General features: G+C 44.8%; 1 protein-coding gene across 12 annotated transcripts in view; it reads right to left on the bottom strand.

Annotated features, from left to right (window-relative positions):
* Nucleotides 1–7,437: 7,437 nt before the first annotated feature.
* Nucleotides 7,438–21,589, bottom strand: part of PTPN14 (protein tyrosine phosphatase non-receptor type 14) — a 190,255-nt gene continuing 176,103 nt past the window's right edge. For all 12 annotated transcript variants that reach the window (XM_055582980.1, XM_055582975.1, XM_055582978.1 and 9 more), the window contains 4 exons: nucleotides 19,844–19,972; nucleotides 16,394–16,628; nucleotides 12,883–13,046; nucleotides 7,438–7,835 (listed from right to left, as the gene is read on the bottom strand). In XM_055582980.1, the coding sequence (XP_055438955.1) occupies nucleotides 7,707–7,835; nucleotides 12,883–13,046; nucleotides 16,394–16,628; nucleotides 19,844–19,972 (657 nt within the window). In that variant the 3' untranslated portion in view covers nucleotides 7,438–7,706. The remainder of the gene's footprint in view (nucleotides 7,836–12,882; nucleotides 13,047–16,393; nucleotides 16,629–19,843; nucleotides 19,973–21,589) is intronic.

Raw genomic sequence — 21,589 nt, 5'->3', positions numbered from 1 at the left:
CAGGGATCGAATCCACGTCTTTTGTGTCTCCTGCATCATCTCTTGTGTCTCCTGCATGGCAGGCAGATTATTTACCACTGCGCCACCTGGGAAGCCATTTTTTAAAGAGAAGAGTCATGCTGTTAATAAACTTGAAAGACAAAACCAAGAATCTGGGTTTTCTATGGCAGCCTCTGCCTGTCTTTTCTCCGACAGATTGGGATCTGAATAAATGGCAGTGGGGTGGGGCAGCACATTCTTGGCATTTAATAAGGGTTATCACTAGCAGTGAGAAAGCCCCATTTCTAGGCTCTTCACACTCCATTTACTTAGCAATTACCCCTTTCACGTTTTGTTCTAACAATGATGACTTTGGGAAATTTCAAACTAATTCTTCAGCGTGTTATACAGGAATGAAAAGTGGGTAGAAATAAATGGGCTTTAAAGAAGTTAAAAAGCAGGTTTTTCCCAGGCACATTTGCCTATGAAAATAATCCTAAAAGTAAGCAGATGCTTTCAACTAAGGCAAAACATACAGAGTACAGAAAAGATTCAACTGTTTTCTCTGAAAAAAAAAAAAAAAGTTTATTGCATTTGGAAGTCAATAGATATCTTTTACAAAAAAGGTTAGAATAAAGATCTCACATTTGTAAAGGCACATATGAAACATTTTACAGCAATGACAAGGGCAGTGAGAACATAAAACAATACACAACCAGGACCAATATCTAAAGACTTTATAAAAACAGGTAAGAAACAGTGCAAAAATACTGTCAAAAGTCAGTTTCATACACTTCATAACTGCGTATAAAACTGGCAAGCATAAGCTTATTTACTGATATAAAAAAAGCACATAGAAGAGCATGCATAGATTTATTTAAGGCTTTTAATATCATCGAGAGAGAGTCTATAAAAGTAAAGTTGACATGTGAATATTAATCACTCCCCAACTCAGGGAATATCCTATAAACGTCTCCACCTCCCCCTCTCCTTACAACTAGCTTGTTGTAATGAGACTGGACTTCCATCTTGCACGGTAGCAAGTGGACACCTCGGGGAGAAGAATGTGTTCTCAGGATCCCAAGTCCCCACTCTGGAATGCATGTCTCACAGCAGTAACTCGAGAGGCGGTTACATGTCCAGGTCAGCCCATGCCAGCCAGCCACGTGCGGCTGAGAGCCCTGCAGTTCAGTGGTGCTGGATGTCAGAAGGCTTCCGTGGACTGACTCAAGAACCTTAAGAACAGACCGGTTTCTACATTAGGGACTTGTCTGTATATCTGAAATGAGGCCTATTAAATGTCAACTGGCTTGAATGATATAACAATTGACAACATATTAAAGACAGAGACCAAGGAAAACTTCAAAATACTGAATTAAGTAGCACAATTATAGTCCAGTGAAACAGATTAGCATGTTACTTGATGTAACACAGGTTATATAAGGTTACATATTTAATAGTCATCTGCATATGTAAACCCTTTTTTATCCCATTTACATATATATCCTCAAGCAAGTCAGTTGACTATTGAAGGAACAAAGGACATACACAGGAAATCATCTCTGATGAAGAGTAACCTTACTTGTGAAAGGGTAAGTTTGATAGATTTTAAAGATTCCAAACTGGCAAGAAAGTTCAGTCAAAGGAAGTTGCAGTAACATTTTACAATGTTCACATTGGGGGCAGAAAATGGCTCTGAATTACAGCTCTCAGTTCCAAGCTGAAGGTATTTATTAGCTAACACTGCAATTCAGGGAGGTGGGCGGCCCCTGAGAAATGCTGAGACTACCAGGCACCTCTGCTCTGAGAGCCAGCCGAGCTCAACTCAGAGCAGGATTCCTGAGCTGTTAGCAAAACAGTTCCACCCCAAGGCACAGAAAGACCCCAATCCAATGTTTCCAGGCTTGTCCCCAAGACCTCTGTCAGGTAAGGTGGCCTCTCTGTTTCCCTTGAGGAGGAGGTTGGGAAGAAAGGTCCCATCACAGACTGGATGAATAGCAATCCTGCCCCTCCCTAGACAGCCTTGCAGCTTGTAAAAAGTCTGCAAAGAGCCCAGAGCTTCACCCGTTTCACCAGACGGGCTAGGCTGTGTAGAGGCCATGATGAAAGGAACACGGTCTGCAGGAAGGGGCTGGAGACGATCTGACCACATGCGTATCATTATGCCAAAGGCAGCCACTGGGGATCCATAGAAGGTCACCTCAAAATAAGCCTGAGAGACTGCTGCAATCTTTGTTCAAACAGGACTGATCATCGCATCCAGCTTTTCTTTCATTCCTTTCTAGTCCTGAACGATAGTGTCAATCACCAAGGGGAAAGAGAGGGTGGAAGGTCAGCTTCCTGGCTGCTGACAGTACCTGGCTATTTTCATTCTGGTTACTTCCATTTGCTAGATTCTATTCCTTGAAACCATGTAAATGCCAGATTTTACTTTGTGAAACTATAGAAGCATGTTAAGATAATTAGATTTCCTAATTTTATAATTTTGAGAGATTTTATAGAGTGATTCCCTATGACTAGATTCAACTGTTTTGTAAGGGTTGCACCAGGAAGGTAAGGAAGGAAAAGGTGTTGCTGTCGAGAGCTGCTCCATAAAAGTAAATGAGAAAAGGAAAGATCGGCACGCGGGGTGCTCTTAGAAAGGAGAGGGTGACATCAGAAAGTATTCCCACCTGTGCTCTCAAGTGAGCCAGGGAACTGCCGTTATGTATTGACATCTTCCTGGTTCTCATGCCCTGATTACAAAAACGGCATGCTGGGAAGGGGGTGCTCCACTCTGCAGCCACCCGGGGGCCCCCAGGAGAGACACAGTCAAGACGCCCAGGAGCTGCGATGGCTAACTCCGGAGCCATGTGGATGAGCAAAACATTCTGCTGAAAAGGCTGCCAGCAAAGGGAGGGCCACTAGCAAGCAAAGGGAGGGGTCTTGCTGAGCAGTGGATCGAGGCAGGCATCGGAACCCAGAACGTTCGTCAAGCTCTCCCACAACAGCAAGGACACAGTTTAAAACGACCAGCGAGGGTGGAACCGATCTTCCCACTGCAGTGAGGTCTTGCCTAGGAGTGCTGCCTCACTTCCACCCCTCTGACCTTGCAGAGAAGGACAGAGTAGGAGAGACACCCCTGAGTTCAAAAAGTTCTTTGTGAGTCCAGAACGTTTTGATAGCAACTCCAAAGCTGATCTAAAAAGCCTTCCTCTTCCTCCCCCCATTTACAGCTCTTCTCTGGGCAAGCTCCTGGTGTTTTGGGGAAAGAATGGTCTTGATGGCCCGAAGCATGGCAGAGGGAACGGACACTTTCTAGACAGACGCTCATATCATGGTCAGGCTTGCCCATCGGCTCATGCCCTCCTGTCTTAAAATGTCCTTGAATTTATTTTTAAAATGGGAAGGCTGACTGAAGCTGAACAATAGGAACTGATGCGCATCCTCCCTTTTACAGCACAAACAACAATAAATTATGCAGTCTTGTGACATCGATTGGATGCCAGATATTCAATGCCAGCCTCATGGCCGTTTGAATAGAGAACTTTTTAGTCTGGCCTTGAGAAAGAAGATGCAGCTATAAGAAGCTGGAAAAAATAAGTAAAGCAGTGAGCTGGTAAAAACACCTACCCATCTGAGTTTCTAATGGAAATTCAAAAGCTCAGAGCAGGCAGGATAAAGGTTGAGTATTGGGCAAGCAGGTCGTTGAGTTTCTCAGGACCCTGAGAACAGCAATTTTCAGGGTAATACATATGAGTTGGCAGAAATTGATTGAATACATCTGCCCATTTCTCCCAGGAATGTTGCTGCTCCTTTCAACAGTAAGGTCTTCTGCCCCCAAATGTCTTAGAAGCTGAGGCAGAGAAGGACCACTCTGCTACCTTGCTCAGAGCTCAGAAGTGTCAAACATAATCTTAACGTCCTGGAGATCCCACCCGGTAGGGCCACTAAGACTATTTCAACCCTATAGGGCCAACTAGTCTGTCACCCATAAAGTTCTAGACCAATGGAAATTTTGTGCAGTCTCCATGAAAACCCCACCCTTCTCCATTGGAAAGCAGTGCTAGATGAATTGTTACTTTGCTCACAAAAAGAAATGGCTAAATAAGAGCATGATAAATGCCTGATAAAATCCATAGGCCATAAAACAAAACACAGTTACAGAAGAATCTTTGGTAAAACATGAGGAAACTGAATTCCCACAAAGAGCCACCTTAACAGCCCAACAGGAATTACTTGGTGCTTCTGGAAGTTTCTTACTCTAGGATGCTGACAGTTATTCCCAACATGAAAGAGGAATGAAGAGTAAATTAACACTGATATGCCTGTGACTCAATCCCCATTCCTTGAATCTAAGCTCCCTGGCAAACATATTAGAAGGCCCCTGTGCTTACCCACCCCTTGACCTCAATTGATTGACAGATTCCTCCCCGCCCCCCCAAAAAATCAATAACTCTACCCACTTTCTCCATCATACACACGACTGGAAGTGGGGAAGAGATTTGAAAGCACATTTCGCTTTGTCACTCTGGACACCTTTGGGCCCACAGATTATGTTCCATAACCACTGGGCTGAGGGCAGCTAATATGGACTATACATGAAGAAAGAACAACAGCTGAAAACCCCCAGACATGTGCCTGATGGCCAGCCCTGCTTACGAGAATCCAAAGTGCACTGATATCTCTGCAAAGTGTGCCTCCAAGCCCCAGGAGACAGCCCACTCACCAAGTGAGGCAAGGGTCGCTGAGGCAAGGCCACAGGTCCACAGAAAGAAGCCAGCGTACACGCTTTCATGTTCATTAGCTCTTGAGAAAAGACATATGGCGCATTGGGATCCACACTAATCAAGGGGAAGAAACAAACTATACGTATTAGGTTGATCCAAGTGAATTTTCTGTCATTGTAAATTTAAAAAATGGTCCAAATCCTGGAAATTTCACAGGAGTCAACCTGGAAAAGGATAAGAAAGGTCGGCAGCTGGATCAGAGTGCTGACTTACTGTAGCCATCAGTGTTTATAGAAAGAGCTGAGTGTAGGCAGGATAAAGGTTAAATGTGTCCTGGGCAGCCAATGGATAAGCCACAGGACCCCACCCAGCAGAGCCCACAAGGACCCTCTATCCAGGCCGATGGAGGAAGGTGCCAGAGGACCAAGGGACTTGGAGGCAGATGACTAACAACAGTCAAAAAAATAGTCGTGCTTCTCAATCTAGGACCACAAATGTAAAATTCTCTGAAGTTTATTACTCAAAGCAGTCCACGTGGAGATGTCCCTGACCTTACTGTTCTCTCCAGCTGAGGGGAGGAACTCAATTCCTTGCCTATAAAGGGACCAGCGATTGGCATCCCTGCATAAAGCCACCAAATCCTTATCTGCTTCCCATCCAGAGAAAGAGATGGGTCTAAAGATAAATACAGCCAAAAGGTGGTGTCTCCTTAGAGCCTCAGGATTCCAGTAAAGCACAGCAGGACATGGTCTGGCTTTGCTGGCAGCCTCAGCCTAGCTCAAGGATGAAGACATCAAACTCAGCTCCCCCTGGTCCAGGGACCACAGCAAACAAGCAGAAACCCTGGGTCAGCGCATCCAAATGAGACGGATGAAAGAAACAAGACATTTCAACCAGGAAAGCTGCAAACCCAGAGGCCTGAAAGTGTTGGGCGGCCTTGTGGTGACATAGAGTCTTTTTTTTCCCCCCTCCATTTTTTATTTTCTCCCCACTGCAGCAACAGACCCCGGCAGCCCCAGCTTCAGACTTGATATGTCGTCAGGAACTCATTCCAAAAGCCCTAACTAGATAACTAATTTAATACACTTTGCTTCAAGGTTTATTCCTTGGCTTGCTTCCCAGATATAAAGCATCTCTGGGCAATTATGATGCAGATGCCGCTGAAAGGACTTTAAATGGCTGCTGCTAATTTAACAGGAGATAGGTTGGCATTTACTGGAGATGCAAAAAGGAATGCAAAACGGGCTCAAGGACCAAAAGCATTTGTTTTTAAAAACAAAATACGGGGAATCACTTTTAAATGTTTTCCTTTGGGTTTCAATATAAACTCTGGCTAGGAAGTTGGATACCAAACCTACTTCTTCTCTACATTTTGTGCGTTCAGGAATATTCCCTTGGCACCAAGTGGCAACAGTGGGTGAGTTGAAAGGAGGTCCAGAGTGATGGGCTCAGAGACTGCACATCTACTCGCTGCCCACATGAGACATCAACAGTGCCCATGCGGGGGCTGAGAGAGGAAAGAGGAATACCGATGTGGTTAATCAAACAATAAGCCAGTAACTGCAGACCAACCGTTAAAACATCAACGGCAGAGTATCCCAAGGATGGAAAGTCTCTAAGGAAAGGAAACAAGTTCCTCTCTGCCTGCTGATGATCCGTGTTCTGAGCATCTCCTCGTGAGAGCTATGAGCTCTGATCCACTGAAAATACATGTCATCCCAGTGGTTTTCCTTTCTCAGATCATTCAGCAGAATTCCAGACCCTAGGGGGCTCAGTTAGAAGCTCTACTCCTGACTGAGTCTTCAGTCCTTGGAGGAGAAGGGAAGAGACCCTCCCTCGCCAGATACTCTTGAGTCCAAATACAGACTCAGGTGTGAAACTGAGTTTTTCATAGCTGGCCAGGTATGAAACCAAGTTGATTTATACTCAAAAGAAGCCCATCGGGAATCAGCTTCCACACCTGTCTACTGTTGTGTGGTGACTGGAAATCACAAATGCGCACTCCTTCTGGTGGGTTGGATGCCATTCTTTCCATGTATTTACAGCTCAAGAGGGGGAAAAAAAAGCAGTGGAGGAATACATCATGGAATACCCACAAAGGTCAATTTTAAGACCAAAGCCACAACTGAAAAGTTGTACCAAGAAAAGCCAGATGACAGAAGAATTCCCTAAAGTCAGCAAGAGGGAAAGCACCCGGAACATGCTTTATTGTGTACTAACCTATGAAGTTCAGGACGGTGACCAGGGAACAACGGTGTTGTAGTTTGGTCACTCAGCATGTCTGACTCTTTGTGACCCCATGGACTATAGCCTGCCAGGCTCCTCTGTCCATGGGATTCTCCTAGGCGAGAATACTAGAGTGGGTTGCCATGCCCTCCTCCAGGGGATCTTCCCCACCCAGGGATCAAACCCGTGTGTCTCTTCCGTCTCCTGCCTTGGCAGGCGGGTTCTCTACCACTAGAGCCACCTGGAAAGCCCCCATCAAGCCACAGGAAGCCCCAATATAAGAGAATGGTGTTGTTTTTCCCCTTTAGAAATAGGGTCTTAGCGCTTTATATTTTAGGATGTACTCATTTTCTTGCCATCTTTGATTTGGATATGAGCAATAAGGCTGATGAATTTCAGGGTTGGTCACAAATCTGGCTGCAACCTCACCAGAGATGTGTTCCCTTCTGCCTCTGCCCCCCAAAGGATGCACGAGGCAACCCTCCCTCCATACAGCCCTATTTACACTGCAGATCAGTCAAAATGTGGTTCAAATGAAAAGAACTATATTATTGTGAAAACTGCCATAGGATGATTCACAAGTTATCCCGAAGGAGGAAAAAATAAATTATCTCATATAAAATAGTACACGATGTTTGTGAGTGATCTTGGCTCCCGCCTTCAGGGAGTCCATGGCCTCTGCCTGCTCCGGCCATCTGCGCCCTGCTGGGAAACAGATGTCTGGAGGTGCCTCCCCATCCGCGAGATGGAGCTGGGCCCCTCTTCTGGGAACTGCCGTCGGGGATGCGGGGGTTAAATGAGTCTGGAGTTTTGGAGAAACTGGATGAGGACCTGATAGACAAACTTGTACTGAGCGATGGTCTGGATCATAAACATTCTTTGCTCCCTGAGGAGCCTCAGCATCATCGGTACTTCCACCTTCTGCAAGAAAAGAAAAGATTCTGAGATGGCTGGGGGGGCTTCCCTTGGGTCATTTCTCATTCCCTTACCTGGAATGAGGAATGTATTTACTCACGGCCCCTGTACAGGTACGGGAAGAAGCCAAAGACCGCCCCCTCTAGGTTACCCCCGTCAAAGACCGTGCTACAGCTGGAGAAGCTGGCTGTCCCGCACCACTGGCGTGGTATTTTAAATACAGACCAGTCTGTTAGAGAAGACAAAGAGGCTGGAGTTAAACCCAACTGGTTCCTCTCAAGGCTACCATGGCCCAACGGTAGGATTTAAGCCAGTTTTGGGTCATTTCTTCCTCTGTGATATCAGGATACGGATGCTTTCCTTTAACGCCATGTAGCCTTGACCAAGTCAGTGATGGTTCCTCAGCAATAACACGGGATGATAAACCATACCCAGCTCACAGGATCAAGTGAAGAGGCGCATGTAAAGCATTTAGCACAGTGTCTGCCACACAAGAGCTCTTGATAAAGACTACTCAGTGTCTCAGTCTTAGTGAAATAAGAACACCCGTGCCCATCCTGCCATCTTGCAGGACCTCGGGTATAACCACGTGAGATCATTTATGTGTAAACCTTTAAAATGTCAAAGCACAATCTCTGGACACCAGTCTTGTTTGGAGTGATCGCCTTTAACTAACAATATTCTGTGTGTAAATCCTTTGAGGATCTGCAGTGGAGAGGAATGAAAACAGTGGGTCACCGGAGCCCTGGCCCGCCTCCCGTCACTTCCATCCTCCTGGACCAGCTGGGGCAGAAGCACCATGGAGTCCTGGTGCCATCATGCCCTTGGCACACGCCCCCCTGCTCTGGGAGCCCTTAGTCCAGGGGAACAACCACACCCAGGAAACTACCAAGGACTCAGCAAGCATCGAAAACAGAATAATAAAAACTCAGTCATATGTCTTCTCCTCCTTTACTTTCAAAAGTCATTTCAGCTATTTCCAAATTGTGTGTAGCTACGATACCACACATGCCGTCCTGTTTCGTTGAGCTTCTCCACAACGAGTTAAGTAACACACACCACAGATTTAAAAGGGACAAGTCCCTGGTAATAAGGAAAGAGAAAAAAGCATGTGAATCCTCAAACTATTAGTCAAAATACAGAGCCTAGACCATAAGCTTCTGATGGTAACTAGTGGGTCTGTGTCTAAACTATATTCTAAAGTACCTCAGAGCACCTTCCATAGCAATTAACACAATGCACGATGAGCCTTGCTCTGTGTGGGGCCCTGAATGTAAGGACAGAATAAGACTGTTTCTACCTCGTGCCCATCAAAGGCTTTGACAAGAGAGGCAGAGTCACATAGAAGCTAAGAGGTCCTCTCCCTGTGCCTCAGTTTCTCTTTGTTAGATGTGGGTTCTAATAGGGATTCTCCAGGTAAGAATACTAGAATGGGTTGCCATGCCCTCTGTGGGGTCATAGAGAGTGAGACATGACTGAAGTGACTTAGCAAGCTCGCACACACTAGTAGGGCCTCTCTCATAAGGTCACTGTAAAGGCTATGAGTTGTAAGGCTCTTGAAATAGTGTTGGCGCGTGTACAAGCGCTGTTGCTTCAGTTGCGTCAGACTCTTTGGGACCCCATGGACTGCAGCCCACCAGACTCCTCTGTCCATGAGATTCTCCAGGTAAGAGTGCTGGAGTGGGTTGCCATGCTCTCTTCCCAGGGATCTGACCAACCCACGGATTGAACCCAAGTCTCCTGCATTGCAGGCAGGCTCTTTACTGCTGAGTCACCAGGGAAGTCCCAGTGTTGGCACGTGGTAGGTGCTAGACACATGTGAGCTGTGGTTATTATAATATTTTCATGCTGCTGGTCATTGTCACCAGCCCCTTCACCATCTATATTACCTCCTCCACCACCACCATCTCCTCTCCTTCCACCTTCTCCTGCAATTCCACCTCTGTCGCCTCCAACTTCCCCGCTCTGTCATCGTCACCACCACCTTCTTGGTGCCACCATCACGTCCATTTGCATCTCTGCCAGCATCATTATCATCATGATCGCTACCATCTCCCTGACCTGTAAGACTCAGCCCCGAGGCTGACTCAAGGGTGGTGTACTAGCTGATGTGGGGCTGTCTGGGGACAAGACCAAGGTTCCCCTGGTCCTCAATGAAATCCTTCAACCTGCCTTGAAGATTCACTCCCACAGGCTCCGCTGTCCATTGTCCCTAACTCAAGGAATCAGGAGGCCGTTGATGCTTTCTCTACCTTGTTTAGGAGACATTTTCTCCCCTTACTCTATGAACGGGGGAGGGGGGAGTAACCGATTGAGAAAAGCAGACATCTTGCTATGTGGCTAGTGAGAACCTGATCTCTTGTAATCTAGCTGATCGGGGACAGGCAGCCAGGAGAGAGGATCACAAACCATGAAACTGGTGCATTCTGGAGGAAAAAAATGTACGGGCATTGAAATGTTACAGCCAACACCCAGTCACCAAAGGCAACAGGACACACAGAAGCTTCTCAGGGCAGCCCCGGAGACTCCCCTCCCGTTGCTACCTCACAGCTGCCCAACTTCACAGTAAGATTCTTCGCTCCGATAAAAAGCATCTCCCTGAGAAAATTCAAACTCTATGGATTATCGACTAAAACATAAAGTATCCGAGATCCAGAAGACAGGAAAAGGAGATGGGAAAGTTTAGACAGGGGAAAAATGGGACACTCGATTTTATACTGATTTAGCAAAATCTTTTGTTTAAAAAAACAAAGCAACGTGGTCCCACTCCTAAAGTAAGGGTTTGAATTTTACTAGACAGGCCTGAAGCAGAACAAGTAGAGAATTTTTTTCTCCCTAGCCATCTACCAATAGCAGTTATGGGAAACGGCACAGATAAGGCTGACTATATTTGTGCTAGGGGAAGGGAAGTGAAAAATATGAGTCATCTTGCTATCTTGGAATATCAATGGGAACAGAAGTCGTTTTTGGACTGACCACAGGTTCCTGTAAAGAATGTTCTGGCATGCAACTAGGCATTGAGGAAATCCGCTATGTCTGGATAAACCCCGTGGAGAGTGTAATCCCCCCAAGCCTTCACCAAGTCCATACAGGGTGCTTGTGGCCGCATCCCTCACTCTGCACCAAGCTGGCTCTGACACGTGTTATTTATGTTCCCCTGGGCCAATGACATCTGGTGATCGATGAGCCTTCATGTCATTGCATTAGTGAGGCTCAGTCTTTGATGGGTCTCCAAAGAGCGCACAGAACAGAGAGATCCTCCATGTCAGACAAGACAGAGAAAATAGCTTCTCATAGTCGAAAAGGAGGAAAGGGGAGCACAGGAGGGTACGTGGGGAATGGAGAAAAGAAGGGAAGTTTGTCAAAGAAACTGACATGAGGACAAGATCTCTAAGTGGAGCGGGGACCATGAGGCCCTTTCTCCTCCCCAGGAACCCACTGGTGCCACCAGGGGAGCTGGGATACGCTGCAGTCATACGTACTCCGTTTCCACTGTCTCTCAATCCATCTTCCCAGCACTGAGTGCATCTGCGACTCAGTGGTAAGCCATTATTCTAATAGAAACTCCTAGAGATTTCTAGCAGTGACAGGGAAGCAAACAACCCAGAAATCTTCTGTGAGAAAAAAGGATAAAAACTCACAGGAGATGATGAGATTTCTGTGATGTAGACTCAACTGATTCCGTGATGGGCATTTCATTCCCCAACAGAATGTTTGTTTGTTTGAACAACAGGCCACATTGATATAATCCCTCTTCTACTTTTTAGCAGCATAAACATTCATACGTACAGGCTGAAAGTTTCCAAAAATAACTTTTTATAGGCAGGGAACTTAAAACATCCTTTGAACATGTTTAAACTAGGCACTGACTGTTTTCCTAGACGTTTCAATATAATAAATTTCATGGGGCAATATTTAATCTGATTTTTCAAACCACTGATGCTACTGAGCAAATACATATTGTTGGATAAATTCCTTCACAGAATGTCCATGATAACATCTCCTGATTTTAAAACTACCATTTCAAAAGTCTCCTTTGATTCGCCAAGTTATACAATTTGGAAATTGAACAAGAACCAAATGACACTCGGCGTTTGGAGGCAGAGTGAAGACAAGAAATAACTCGGGGCCAGGAAGTGAAGGACCTCATTTCAAACCTTGGCACCAGTGCTTAAGAGCCACCTGGCACTGGGCAAGTCATTCGATTGTTTCTGGCCCTCGGTATCGTCATCTCTAAAATCAGAAAACTGACACAAGCTGCTATGAAGAATCCGGCTAAGAAAAAAAAAAAAAATTAAAGCCATTTAAACCCCCTAAAGCCTCATGAGAATAGAAGGCAGATGAACTGGTCTTTAGCCTTTGATTGCTGTTTTCTCATCTCCACAAAATCAAAAGTCCCTCAGTGTAACTCTGACCTATAGCAAGAAGGGAATGCCATGTGCCATGTGGGCACAAATAGCCACAGCCCGCGTCTAGCGGGAAAGCCCCGAACGTGCCTAGCCTGGGCAAAGGCAGGCCATGTCTGTACCCTCAGGTCATCCACCCAGCTCTGCTACACACCACTGCCAACCTAGACAAGAGCAAACAGCCTCCTCAATGAAACCTCCCTCTGAAGAATGAAACAGGTTTTTAAAATACACACATTTTCACGGAGGAGTCAAGCCAAAATACATCCCAGAAATGCTTAAGACTCATCTAAACTATGTGGACTGAATAACCCACCATGGAGAATTACCCACAATAAAACCAGACCTTCTACAAAAAACACTGCAGGCTTTTGGAAGTTGATGCCAGTGACGATCCGATTTTCTAAATGTTTCCTTTCTTACACTTTGCACTCTTCTATATTATTTGGGTCTCTACACAGAGCAATGAATGGGAAAGAAGATAAGGAAGATTGTAAATGTCAGAGCCCAAGTGGGAATCACGGGTCTGGAAAACTCTTGTCAAGAGAAGAAACTAAGCAGTGGAAATGGAAGGGCACAGGTCAAAGGTTGGCCGTGGTGTAGCCTGGCCCCCAAGGGGAACGATTCAGAAGCTCGGAGAGACTTACTTCATTATGCTCCAGGCAGTAGATCATCAGCTCAGAAAGGATGACCACGCCGGTCCTCCCCACCCCGGCGCTGCAGTGGACCACGATCGGGGGGCGCAGGTTCCTGGTGCCTTCCAGCATGCTGTTGGTATGGCGACGGACTGACTGGATCTCCTCCAAGTAGGCTGCAAGACAAAACGCAAATCTCGTCACTGAAGTCCTCCATGGCTTTGCATACAAGTGAGGGGGGCAAAAATGACAGTGAATTTTTTTTTTTTTAAGTGACAATAATTTACAGTTCTTACAAGACACTAATTATTTGGCTGGTACCCACTGTACAGTCCTGGATCCAGAAAGGACCAGCTGGGAGTCAATTAGTCCAAGGGAGAATTTGTTCTTTAAATTAAATAGTTCTTTTTTAAAAATTAAATTCTGTTTTCCCCTCTGCAAATCCCAAAGTCCCCCAAGCAGATGATTCTCGACATTACTTACAGCAATTCCTACTATTAACAGACTGGGATCAGAACACCAGCTAGGTCCCCTTGAAACGCCCGCCTGTCAGAGCCAATTTCTGGTGGGAAGAGCATCCATCTGCCCTTTCCTCCTTCCCTTCACTGAGCGAGTGAACATCAGCGAGGCTTGACTCCATTTTCAGACTTTAAAATAGACTTTGGGGAGCCTGGTTTTCAGCTTTGATCCCTTGTGGTTACGTGAGTAGCTCAAGGTAATGGCCCCCCCTTTTTTGGAGGCAATGTGTGGGTTGGGGGGGGTGCCACCTCCCTCATTGCTTCCAACATCTGCCTGGCCCCACAGGGCTATGCAAGAAACTGTTTAATATTCCAGTTGGTCACAAATGAAAAATTAGTCAATCTAAACCTTAAAGACTTTTTTTTTCATGATCACAAAAAAAGGGAAAAGAATAATTGTAATCCTTGTACAGTCTAAGAATCAGAAAAAGTCAATTCGTAGTTGACATTTTTATAGTTCGGGGAGAAGCAGAATTGAAGGTTCTTGATGCTCAGAAAATCTCGTTCCAGTGCAGCAGTGTAAAATCAAATGAGGAGAAAAATTCAGACTGCGAAAAAAACTGTATTCAAACCATTCTGATAATGTAAAAGCGCCAGATTATATACAATGACTAAGAACTCCTAATTTCCTTTATAACCTTATTTAATTAGTAATCTGAAGTAGTTTTACCCAAATGAACGTTTACTACCACCATCAGTGACGTAAAATGAGAGAACAAAACAAGACGGAAGGCAATCTGAGGTGACTACATAAAGTAGTTGCTATTTGTACCAACATGAGCTAAATACTGAGCATGGAATCCCCTTCACAATTTTTTTTTCCCAGAGATATTAGGCAATGAACATTCTCTGATGGCAGGCAATGTTCACATACAAGAGACAAGGTTTTTCTTGTGTTAAATTTAAGGAGAGAAGTGAAAAGAATATTGATCAATAAAACAGATGCCACTATCAAATGGAATTTCATGAAACACAGAGAAATTAGATTTCAATGAATTCTTTCTCCAGCAATCATATTAATAAAGTTTCTTGAGCTGTAACTCAGTGAAGACCTCTGGAGGCTGGAAGACAGTTTGACCCAGTTCCTCTGCATCCAGGCAATCTAATTTAAACACAAACAAAAATCTCTTAAAATTCTTAATGACCTAAAGAGCCATCATTTCTAAGACTCTGCTCAGCACACTTGTCCTGAGTTTCTTAGAAAGGTAAACTAATTAATACTATTTAAAATTTTTCTCTATTTTTCAGTAATTTAGATTTACATTTCTTAAACTGGCTCAGATTTAAAAGATTTGATTGTAATTTTAGCCATCTTATAAACTCAGTCTTTTATCAGAGCTGTTAGTCAACCATCTGATGGATTTACTTTTATTGGTTCCAATTTCTAAGTCTTGCTTCTAATAGCAATTAGCAAAAGATTACCAAAAAAGAATAAAAAGCACACTGTTACAAAGAAAGAAACTTCTGCAGAGGTCACCATGCTCCTTATTAATATTTGGAGCTATAGGTAACTGTCGGGCCTCAGGCAAACCACTAACCCACTCTAGATCTTGTTCTAGGTCCTGTGAGTCCAATCATCTTTCTTACTTTCAGTGTCCAACTCCTCAAGAACCATCAGCACACTAATGGGGAATGAAATACCCACATCAGAGTCTTTCTAGTTGGACTTGTGAAATGGCACTTTTAGGTTTTTGAAAACTTATTCTCACTTCTCTTCCCCACCCCTCCTATTCTCAATGAGTTATCAAAATGAAAATCAAGGTTTTGGCATTCAACATCCTCCCTTTGTGGTGGTCACAGGTCCTCTGCCAGCTGGTGAATCAACAACTTATCAGGTATATAATCAATAATCTGCAGGGCACCCTCGGACCTCCTTCCTAGCTGGGTGAGGAAGCAGTGGGGTTTCCCACAAGTGCAGGATGTTTAGGGGCGTCTGTGGAAAGGAAAGGGGGTGCTACAGCTAGCACCAGAGGCATCAGCTCTCACCCCAGACTGTGATCACTGGGCTGCCTTCATCAGAAGACTGAGAGAGCCTTTAAAACAGAGACCGTTTCATCTCTGCATGCTAAGAGCCGGATTCAGTGTCTGGCACATGGTGGACACACAGGCCCAGGTGCTGGCCTTTCAAACAACTCCTGCATACAATCTGGATGAATTAGTTTCTAAGATGATCATAACTTGAAAAATATACATAAATGAATGAATCTGAAAATGGCAGTTTCGAATACTCCAGGCTGATGTCAATAATTATCTTTATAGGTAGCCACCTATCTTTAATCATAGGTATGAGAAAGTACTGATGAGGATTTACTGCTGTAGGAAATGCAAGGCTTCTGAGATATAAATCCTCCTGAGAAAGTTTTAAAGTCTTCTTTTTTTCTTTATTGCTCTGTGTTTTTTTTTATTGTGGTAAAATATATTTAATGCATAACATAAAATGCACCACTCTGATCATTCGAAAAGTACATAACATTAAGTATACAGTGACAGTAAGTCTAGTTACAACATTCTGCAAACATCACCACTATCCAATTACAGAACTTTTTTGTGGTCCCAAACAGAAACTTTGTATCTATCAAACTATAACTTCCTATTCCCCTTCCCCCTAGCTCCTGGTAACCTCCATTATGCTATCTCTATTAAGTTGCCTATTCTGGGTAAATCAACATAAGTGGAATCACACAGCATTTGTCCTTCTCTATCTGGCTTATTTTATTTAGCATGTTTCCAAGGTTCTAGGACGTGCTGTGTATCAGAATAGGTACTAAAGGTCTAAATCAAGGTAGAACCAATTAGTTTACCATATTTAGCTCACTGCATCAATGGTAAAGAGAATACAAGTATTAATCTTCTCTGCTCTACACACACTATATAAAGTACTATATACTTCAATGTTATAATACTTTCACCACCTAAGAGAAAGTATCCTCTCTTTTCATTTCACCTCCAACTGATAAGACCATATATGCTGTTGGTAAAACTCCGACTGGGAAGCAAAAACTTACACAAAAATCCTTGGACATCCTCTGGGCAGCCGTGGTCTGGCCAGTCAGTATATTGCAAATGCCACACGGTCCTTTCCTGCCCGGACAGAAGGTGCTTGACCTTCAAGCCTGTGGTTGCATAGCAACCAGAATCTGTTCGGAACTTTGTGGTGACCTTGAACTTGCCATAGGTGGCTGAGCTGTGCTTGGAACCCAGTTTGGGCCAGTATCGGTGGCTCTTGGTTCGTCCGCCTTCCTGAATCACACAGAGAAGCAAAATTGGACAGGAGTCAAGGGAAGCTCTTATCCTCTTAGTTTTAAAATCTGAGGACCACAGAAAACCTGAATGGCTTCTAAGTCACTGACTCAGTAACATCATGCAGTGTTTCCCACAGAGCAGATTTCATACATTTTAGCTAAGGCGACTTAGCAGCAGCAGCAGCAGCAGCAGTAATAAGATTTACCATGCAGTTATATCAATGGAAAAATGTAAAGATTCCCAACCAGGCTGCAGTTGAATGTTAGAAGAGCCAGAGTAAGGATGAGCCAGAGATGGGAACAAGCTAGGCACTGTGAGAACTGCAGGAAGATCTTCAGTGTGGATGGCAGAGAGGAGGTTAGTTAGAAAGGCCTTGTGGTCCGTGTCAGGGAGTAGGGATTTCATGCCATGGATGATGGGAAGCCGTCCGAAGGTGATGAAATGACCTTAAGCAGAGGAGTGAGAGATCCAGTAATCATTCTAAGTCATGCATGCTAAGTCACTTCAGTCATGTCCAACTCTTTGTGACCCTATGGACCGTAGCCTGCCAGGCTCCTCTGTCCATGGGATTCTCCAGGCAAGAATACTGGAGTGGGTTGCCATGCCCTTCTCCAGGGGATCTTCCGACCCAGGGATCAAACCCATGTCTCTTATGTCTCCTGCATTGGCAGGAGGGTTCTTTACCACTAGCACCACCTGGGAAGCTCCCATTCTAGGTCATGCTTCTCATTTCATATGCTTGACCCCGGGTACTACTCTCTGTTACCCCCACCAAGCAGTGACACTGTCTCTATCATCTGGTATCAATCTCCTTCCCCCTCCCCCCCCCCACCCCCAGCCTGATTCATTGGTTTTAATTCCACTGCAACTGAAGCAGAGGGGAAAACTGGCTCTACCCTCTTTTGCTCTCTCTTAATTTTATAATCTTTTCTGGGGATACGCATTCTCAGCCATTGACAAAAACAGAGTCTGTTTTAAAGTTTTGCAGAATTTTGACATCACAGGGGTGGAAGCGGGGGTGGATGAGATGGTAGCTTACAAGGGGACCCAGGGGACTTTCCTGGTGGTCCAGTGGTTAAGACTTGGTGCTTTCAATGCAGGAGGCACAGGTTTGATCCCTGGTCTGGGAACTAAGATCCTTCATGACACATGGTGCGGCCAAAAAAAAATTATTTTAATTAAAAATTTTTAAAAATAAAAATAAAGAAGGGTACCTAGGGCAGGAGGTGGGTGGAGAGAGAGGAGAGAAGCCCAGCGTACAGGGCGGGGGGAATGAGCCGCAAGTGGTGGCTGGTCTGCTCACAAAGCAGCACATCTTCAGGGACCCAAGTAGTCCTGCCCTGACTCTTTTGGTTGAATTGAGTCTTCTTAAATTTGAAGCGCACCTGCCTCTTTTATTGAACCATCCTATGAAAGAGGATTTATCGGAGGCCTTTACATAACTTGCTGAGTACCTACATCAACTTGGAGAAGGAAATGGCAACCTGCTCCAGTATTCTTGCCTGGGAAATCCCATGGACAGAGGAACCTGGGGGTCTACAGTCCATGGGGTTGCAAAGAGTTCAACATGACTCAGCAACAACCTACATCAGTTACAGATTTCAAGAGACTGTAAGCCTCTGGCTGCTTCACAGATCGCTGGACTTTGTTCCTAAGGCTTTCCGTCACACTAGCTTCAGCTCACATGCAGCCTCCTCGGAGGGCCCCGGGCTGCCATCTAACCTAAAGTAGTCCCGCAGTCACCCTCCAGCCCATTACTGGTTTTACAGCACTCACCACTATCTGAGCTGACTTTATTGGTTCACTTTTTACAGTAAATCCCACTAGGATGTAAGCTCCCTGGGGACAAGGATCATACCTGCTGTGTTTACCACCTTGTCCCTCCCGGGGGTCAGCACAGAGGGCAAGTACCTTGTTTTCAATGGAATGAATCCCTTCTAGGGATGTAATTCAATAGGGTGATAAAACTAGAGACTTTAAGGAGCATTTACTCCCTGATGGGACAGAAAGGTCAGCCTAGAGAAATACAGCTGGCCTGCAAGGGCCCAAAGTCCTTTCATCACTACCTTCTAATGGGCTGTTCTGGAAAGCATCTGCTCGGAAGAGTCAATAAAAGGAATTTGACTTGTTTTTCACTTCTTTCTGTTTCCCATCCTTTAAAACTTGTTAGGAAATGGGTATACGATACCATGCTGTGATGGGCTTAGTCACTCAGTCATGTCTGAGTCTTTGTGACCTCATGAATTGTAGCCCGCCAGGCTTCTCTGTCCATGGAATTCTCCAGGTAAGAACACTGGAGTGGATTGCCATGCCCTCCTCCAGGGGATCTTCCCAACCCAGGAATTAAATCCAGGTCGCCCACACTGCAGGTGGATTCTTTACTATCTGAACCACCAGGGAAGCATGTGATCATACATGGTTAAAAAAAAAAAACAAAAAAAACCCCAAACACCCAGATGAAGCCTGACCCTTAAATGACTTCAAAACATAATGTAAAATTTAATGGAAGGAACCAAAGGAAGTGGTTTAAAAAAAAAAGTTTGACTGTGACAAGAGAAGAAACACAAAACATCTTTCCCCAAAGACAACATGCTCTGAGTGAATTGCTAGATGGACTGGGGGTATATGCCAGTTTTGGCAACACCACATGGACTTCTTCAGTTACAATGGAAAAACTTATGTTTGACTTGGCAAAGGAAGAAAAAGTTTTTTTTTCTCTCTCCCCAAAGAATAGAGGCCTCCTCTACAGAAATAACAGCTTCTGGTCTCTTTTCAGCTGATAAACAGGAGAGCCTATGAGCTGCCATGCCCAGGGTTTGGGAATATACGCCAAGTTACTCGGAGATCCCCCAAAGTTCTCAGACTCCAATGCAAAGACCATTGCTTTGTTTGGCACAACAAAAGTGAGCTGGCTGGACTGAAGTCTGGTTGTTTTTTGTTTGCTTGTTTGCTCGTTTAATTGTAGTACATGGTGATTCAAGAAAAACAGTTAAAAGCTGGATCAAAATGGGACATAACAATAAATTATCTTTGGAAAACAAAACAAACCTATATGGAAATAAGGAGAGAAAAGAGAGGCACATCAGAGAAAAAAGGATTGGCAGAGAAACGATGCCAGAAGGAGGACAGGACAGTGGGGTCACCAACACAAAGCTCATTTTCCGGCCACTCCCTCCCCCCGGGACAGATGGCAGGGCGCCCATGCCCCTTACCTCCTCTGCAGTGACCATGGCGATCACGTTCGCTCCCTGCTCCCACACCATCTGCCAGAAGTCGTGGCATGTGTGTGGCAGGGGCCCCTGAGTGGCGATGTAGTGCCATTCTGCCCCACCGACCACCACCTGGAAGCCAAGGGAAGCATCAGTGAATGAACCCCAAATCCAGGACAGAATTCCATGCTGACCACAGGTCCTTTTGCAGCCACCGGAAAACCTTGGATAACATTTTTAGGTCCAACGTGTTAGTGCCGTTATCAACAGTCCTGAGACCAGGAGTGGCCAGCGACACAGTTTCACATGAAAACATTATGCCACTCAAGCTTATCAAAATATACCTCATGGGTTTTGGTCTTCAACTCACAGTAATTATGTACAAATCAGTGCATATTAAACACACACACACACACACATATATATATATACACACACGTATGCTGCTGCTGCTAAGTCATTTCAGTCATGTCCGACTCTGTGTGTGACCCCGTAGACGGCAGCCCACTAGGCTCCTCTGTCCCTGGGATTCTCCAGGCAAGAACACTGGAGTGGGTTGCCATTTCCTTCTCCAATGCATGAAAGCGAAAAGTGAAAGTAAAGTCGCTCAGTCGTGCCCGACTCTTAGAGACCCCATGGACTGCAGCCCACCAGGCTCCTCCGTCCATGGGATTTTCCAGGCAAGAGTACTGGAGTGGGGTGCCATTGCCTTCTCCGATACACATGTATAATATTATATGAATATATATGTGTGTAATCTAACAATTTTTACAGACATAATAGTTATGTTTCCAATATGCAATGTATTAATAATTGCGATTCTTTTCTCTTTTTTACAGTCTATCCACTAAAAAAACAAGCAAAAAAAAAACAAAACAAAACCCCACAAGCTCTTCCTTACTAAACTGGTTCTATACCCCACTACTATATTGAGAAACAGTACTTTGTGGCATCCTTTAAATAACAGAAAAGTCTACCATGGAATAACAGCCCTTTGGAATAACAATGTCCTTCCACCACTGCCCTGAGGGGAAGTGTGTCCTAAAGTTCTGTGGTACCCACTCTATACCGCATACAGTAAAGGTGTTCTGAATGCACAGAAGCCAACAGTACATGGTGTTTTATCACCACCTTCCCCTTGTGCAGTATCATAGCATCCAACTGAACTCTGCAATCCTGATATGATTTTGGATAATAAAATCATTACCCTACACAGCTCAGGGTGCCCTTAGTGAGAAATGGAGTATTGCCTGCCATATCAGTAAACAAAGGATATCACAGCCCCCACCAGCGCGGATGGTGAGCTGGTGAGCCCTGAAGGGACTCAGGAAGGAAAGAACACCTGCCCTCTAGCAGCCATCAGACTGCAGCCACTCCCCATGGGGAGCCTCCAGGGAGCTCAGGTGGTAAAAAGACCATACTGGCCCCTATCAAAGGAATGATTTCAGTGAGCCCAGACTCTCGCTCTTCCCATACACAGAGAAGTGCTAAATTCCTTAACTTGGGTTATCTGGTTTTCTTTAATTAACAATAATCTTCTGATGTTCTGACTACCTGCCCTTTATTGCAAAACTTCTATATAACCTGGCTCCTCCCCTCGCCTCCGGGGAGCAACCTTCTCAGGTTTACTTGAGATGCTGTCTCCTGGGCTTTAAATTCTGAAAAATCCTCATCAAATAAAGCATCACTCTCAACTTTTAGGTTGTGAATATTTTTAAAGCCCACATTGGGAGGATAATTCTGCAGCGA

Source organism: Bubalus kerabau, chromosome 5 (genome assembly GCF_029407905.1).
Source record: "Bubalus kerabau isolate K-KA32 ecotype Philippines breed swamp buffalo chromosome 5, PCC_UOA_SB_1v2, whole genome shotgun sequence".
Lineage (NCBI taxonomy): Eukaryota > Metazoa > Chordata > Mammalia > Artiodactyla > Bovidae > Bubalus > Bubalus kerabau.
The sequence above is the reverse complement of the archived record's forward strand: the minus strand, read 5'-3'. Positions and strand labels throughout refer to the sequence as shown.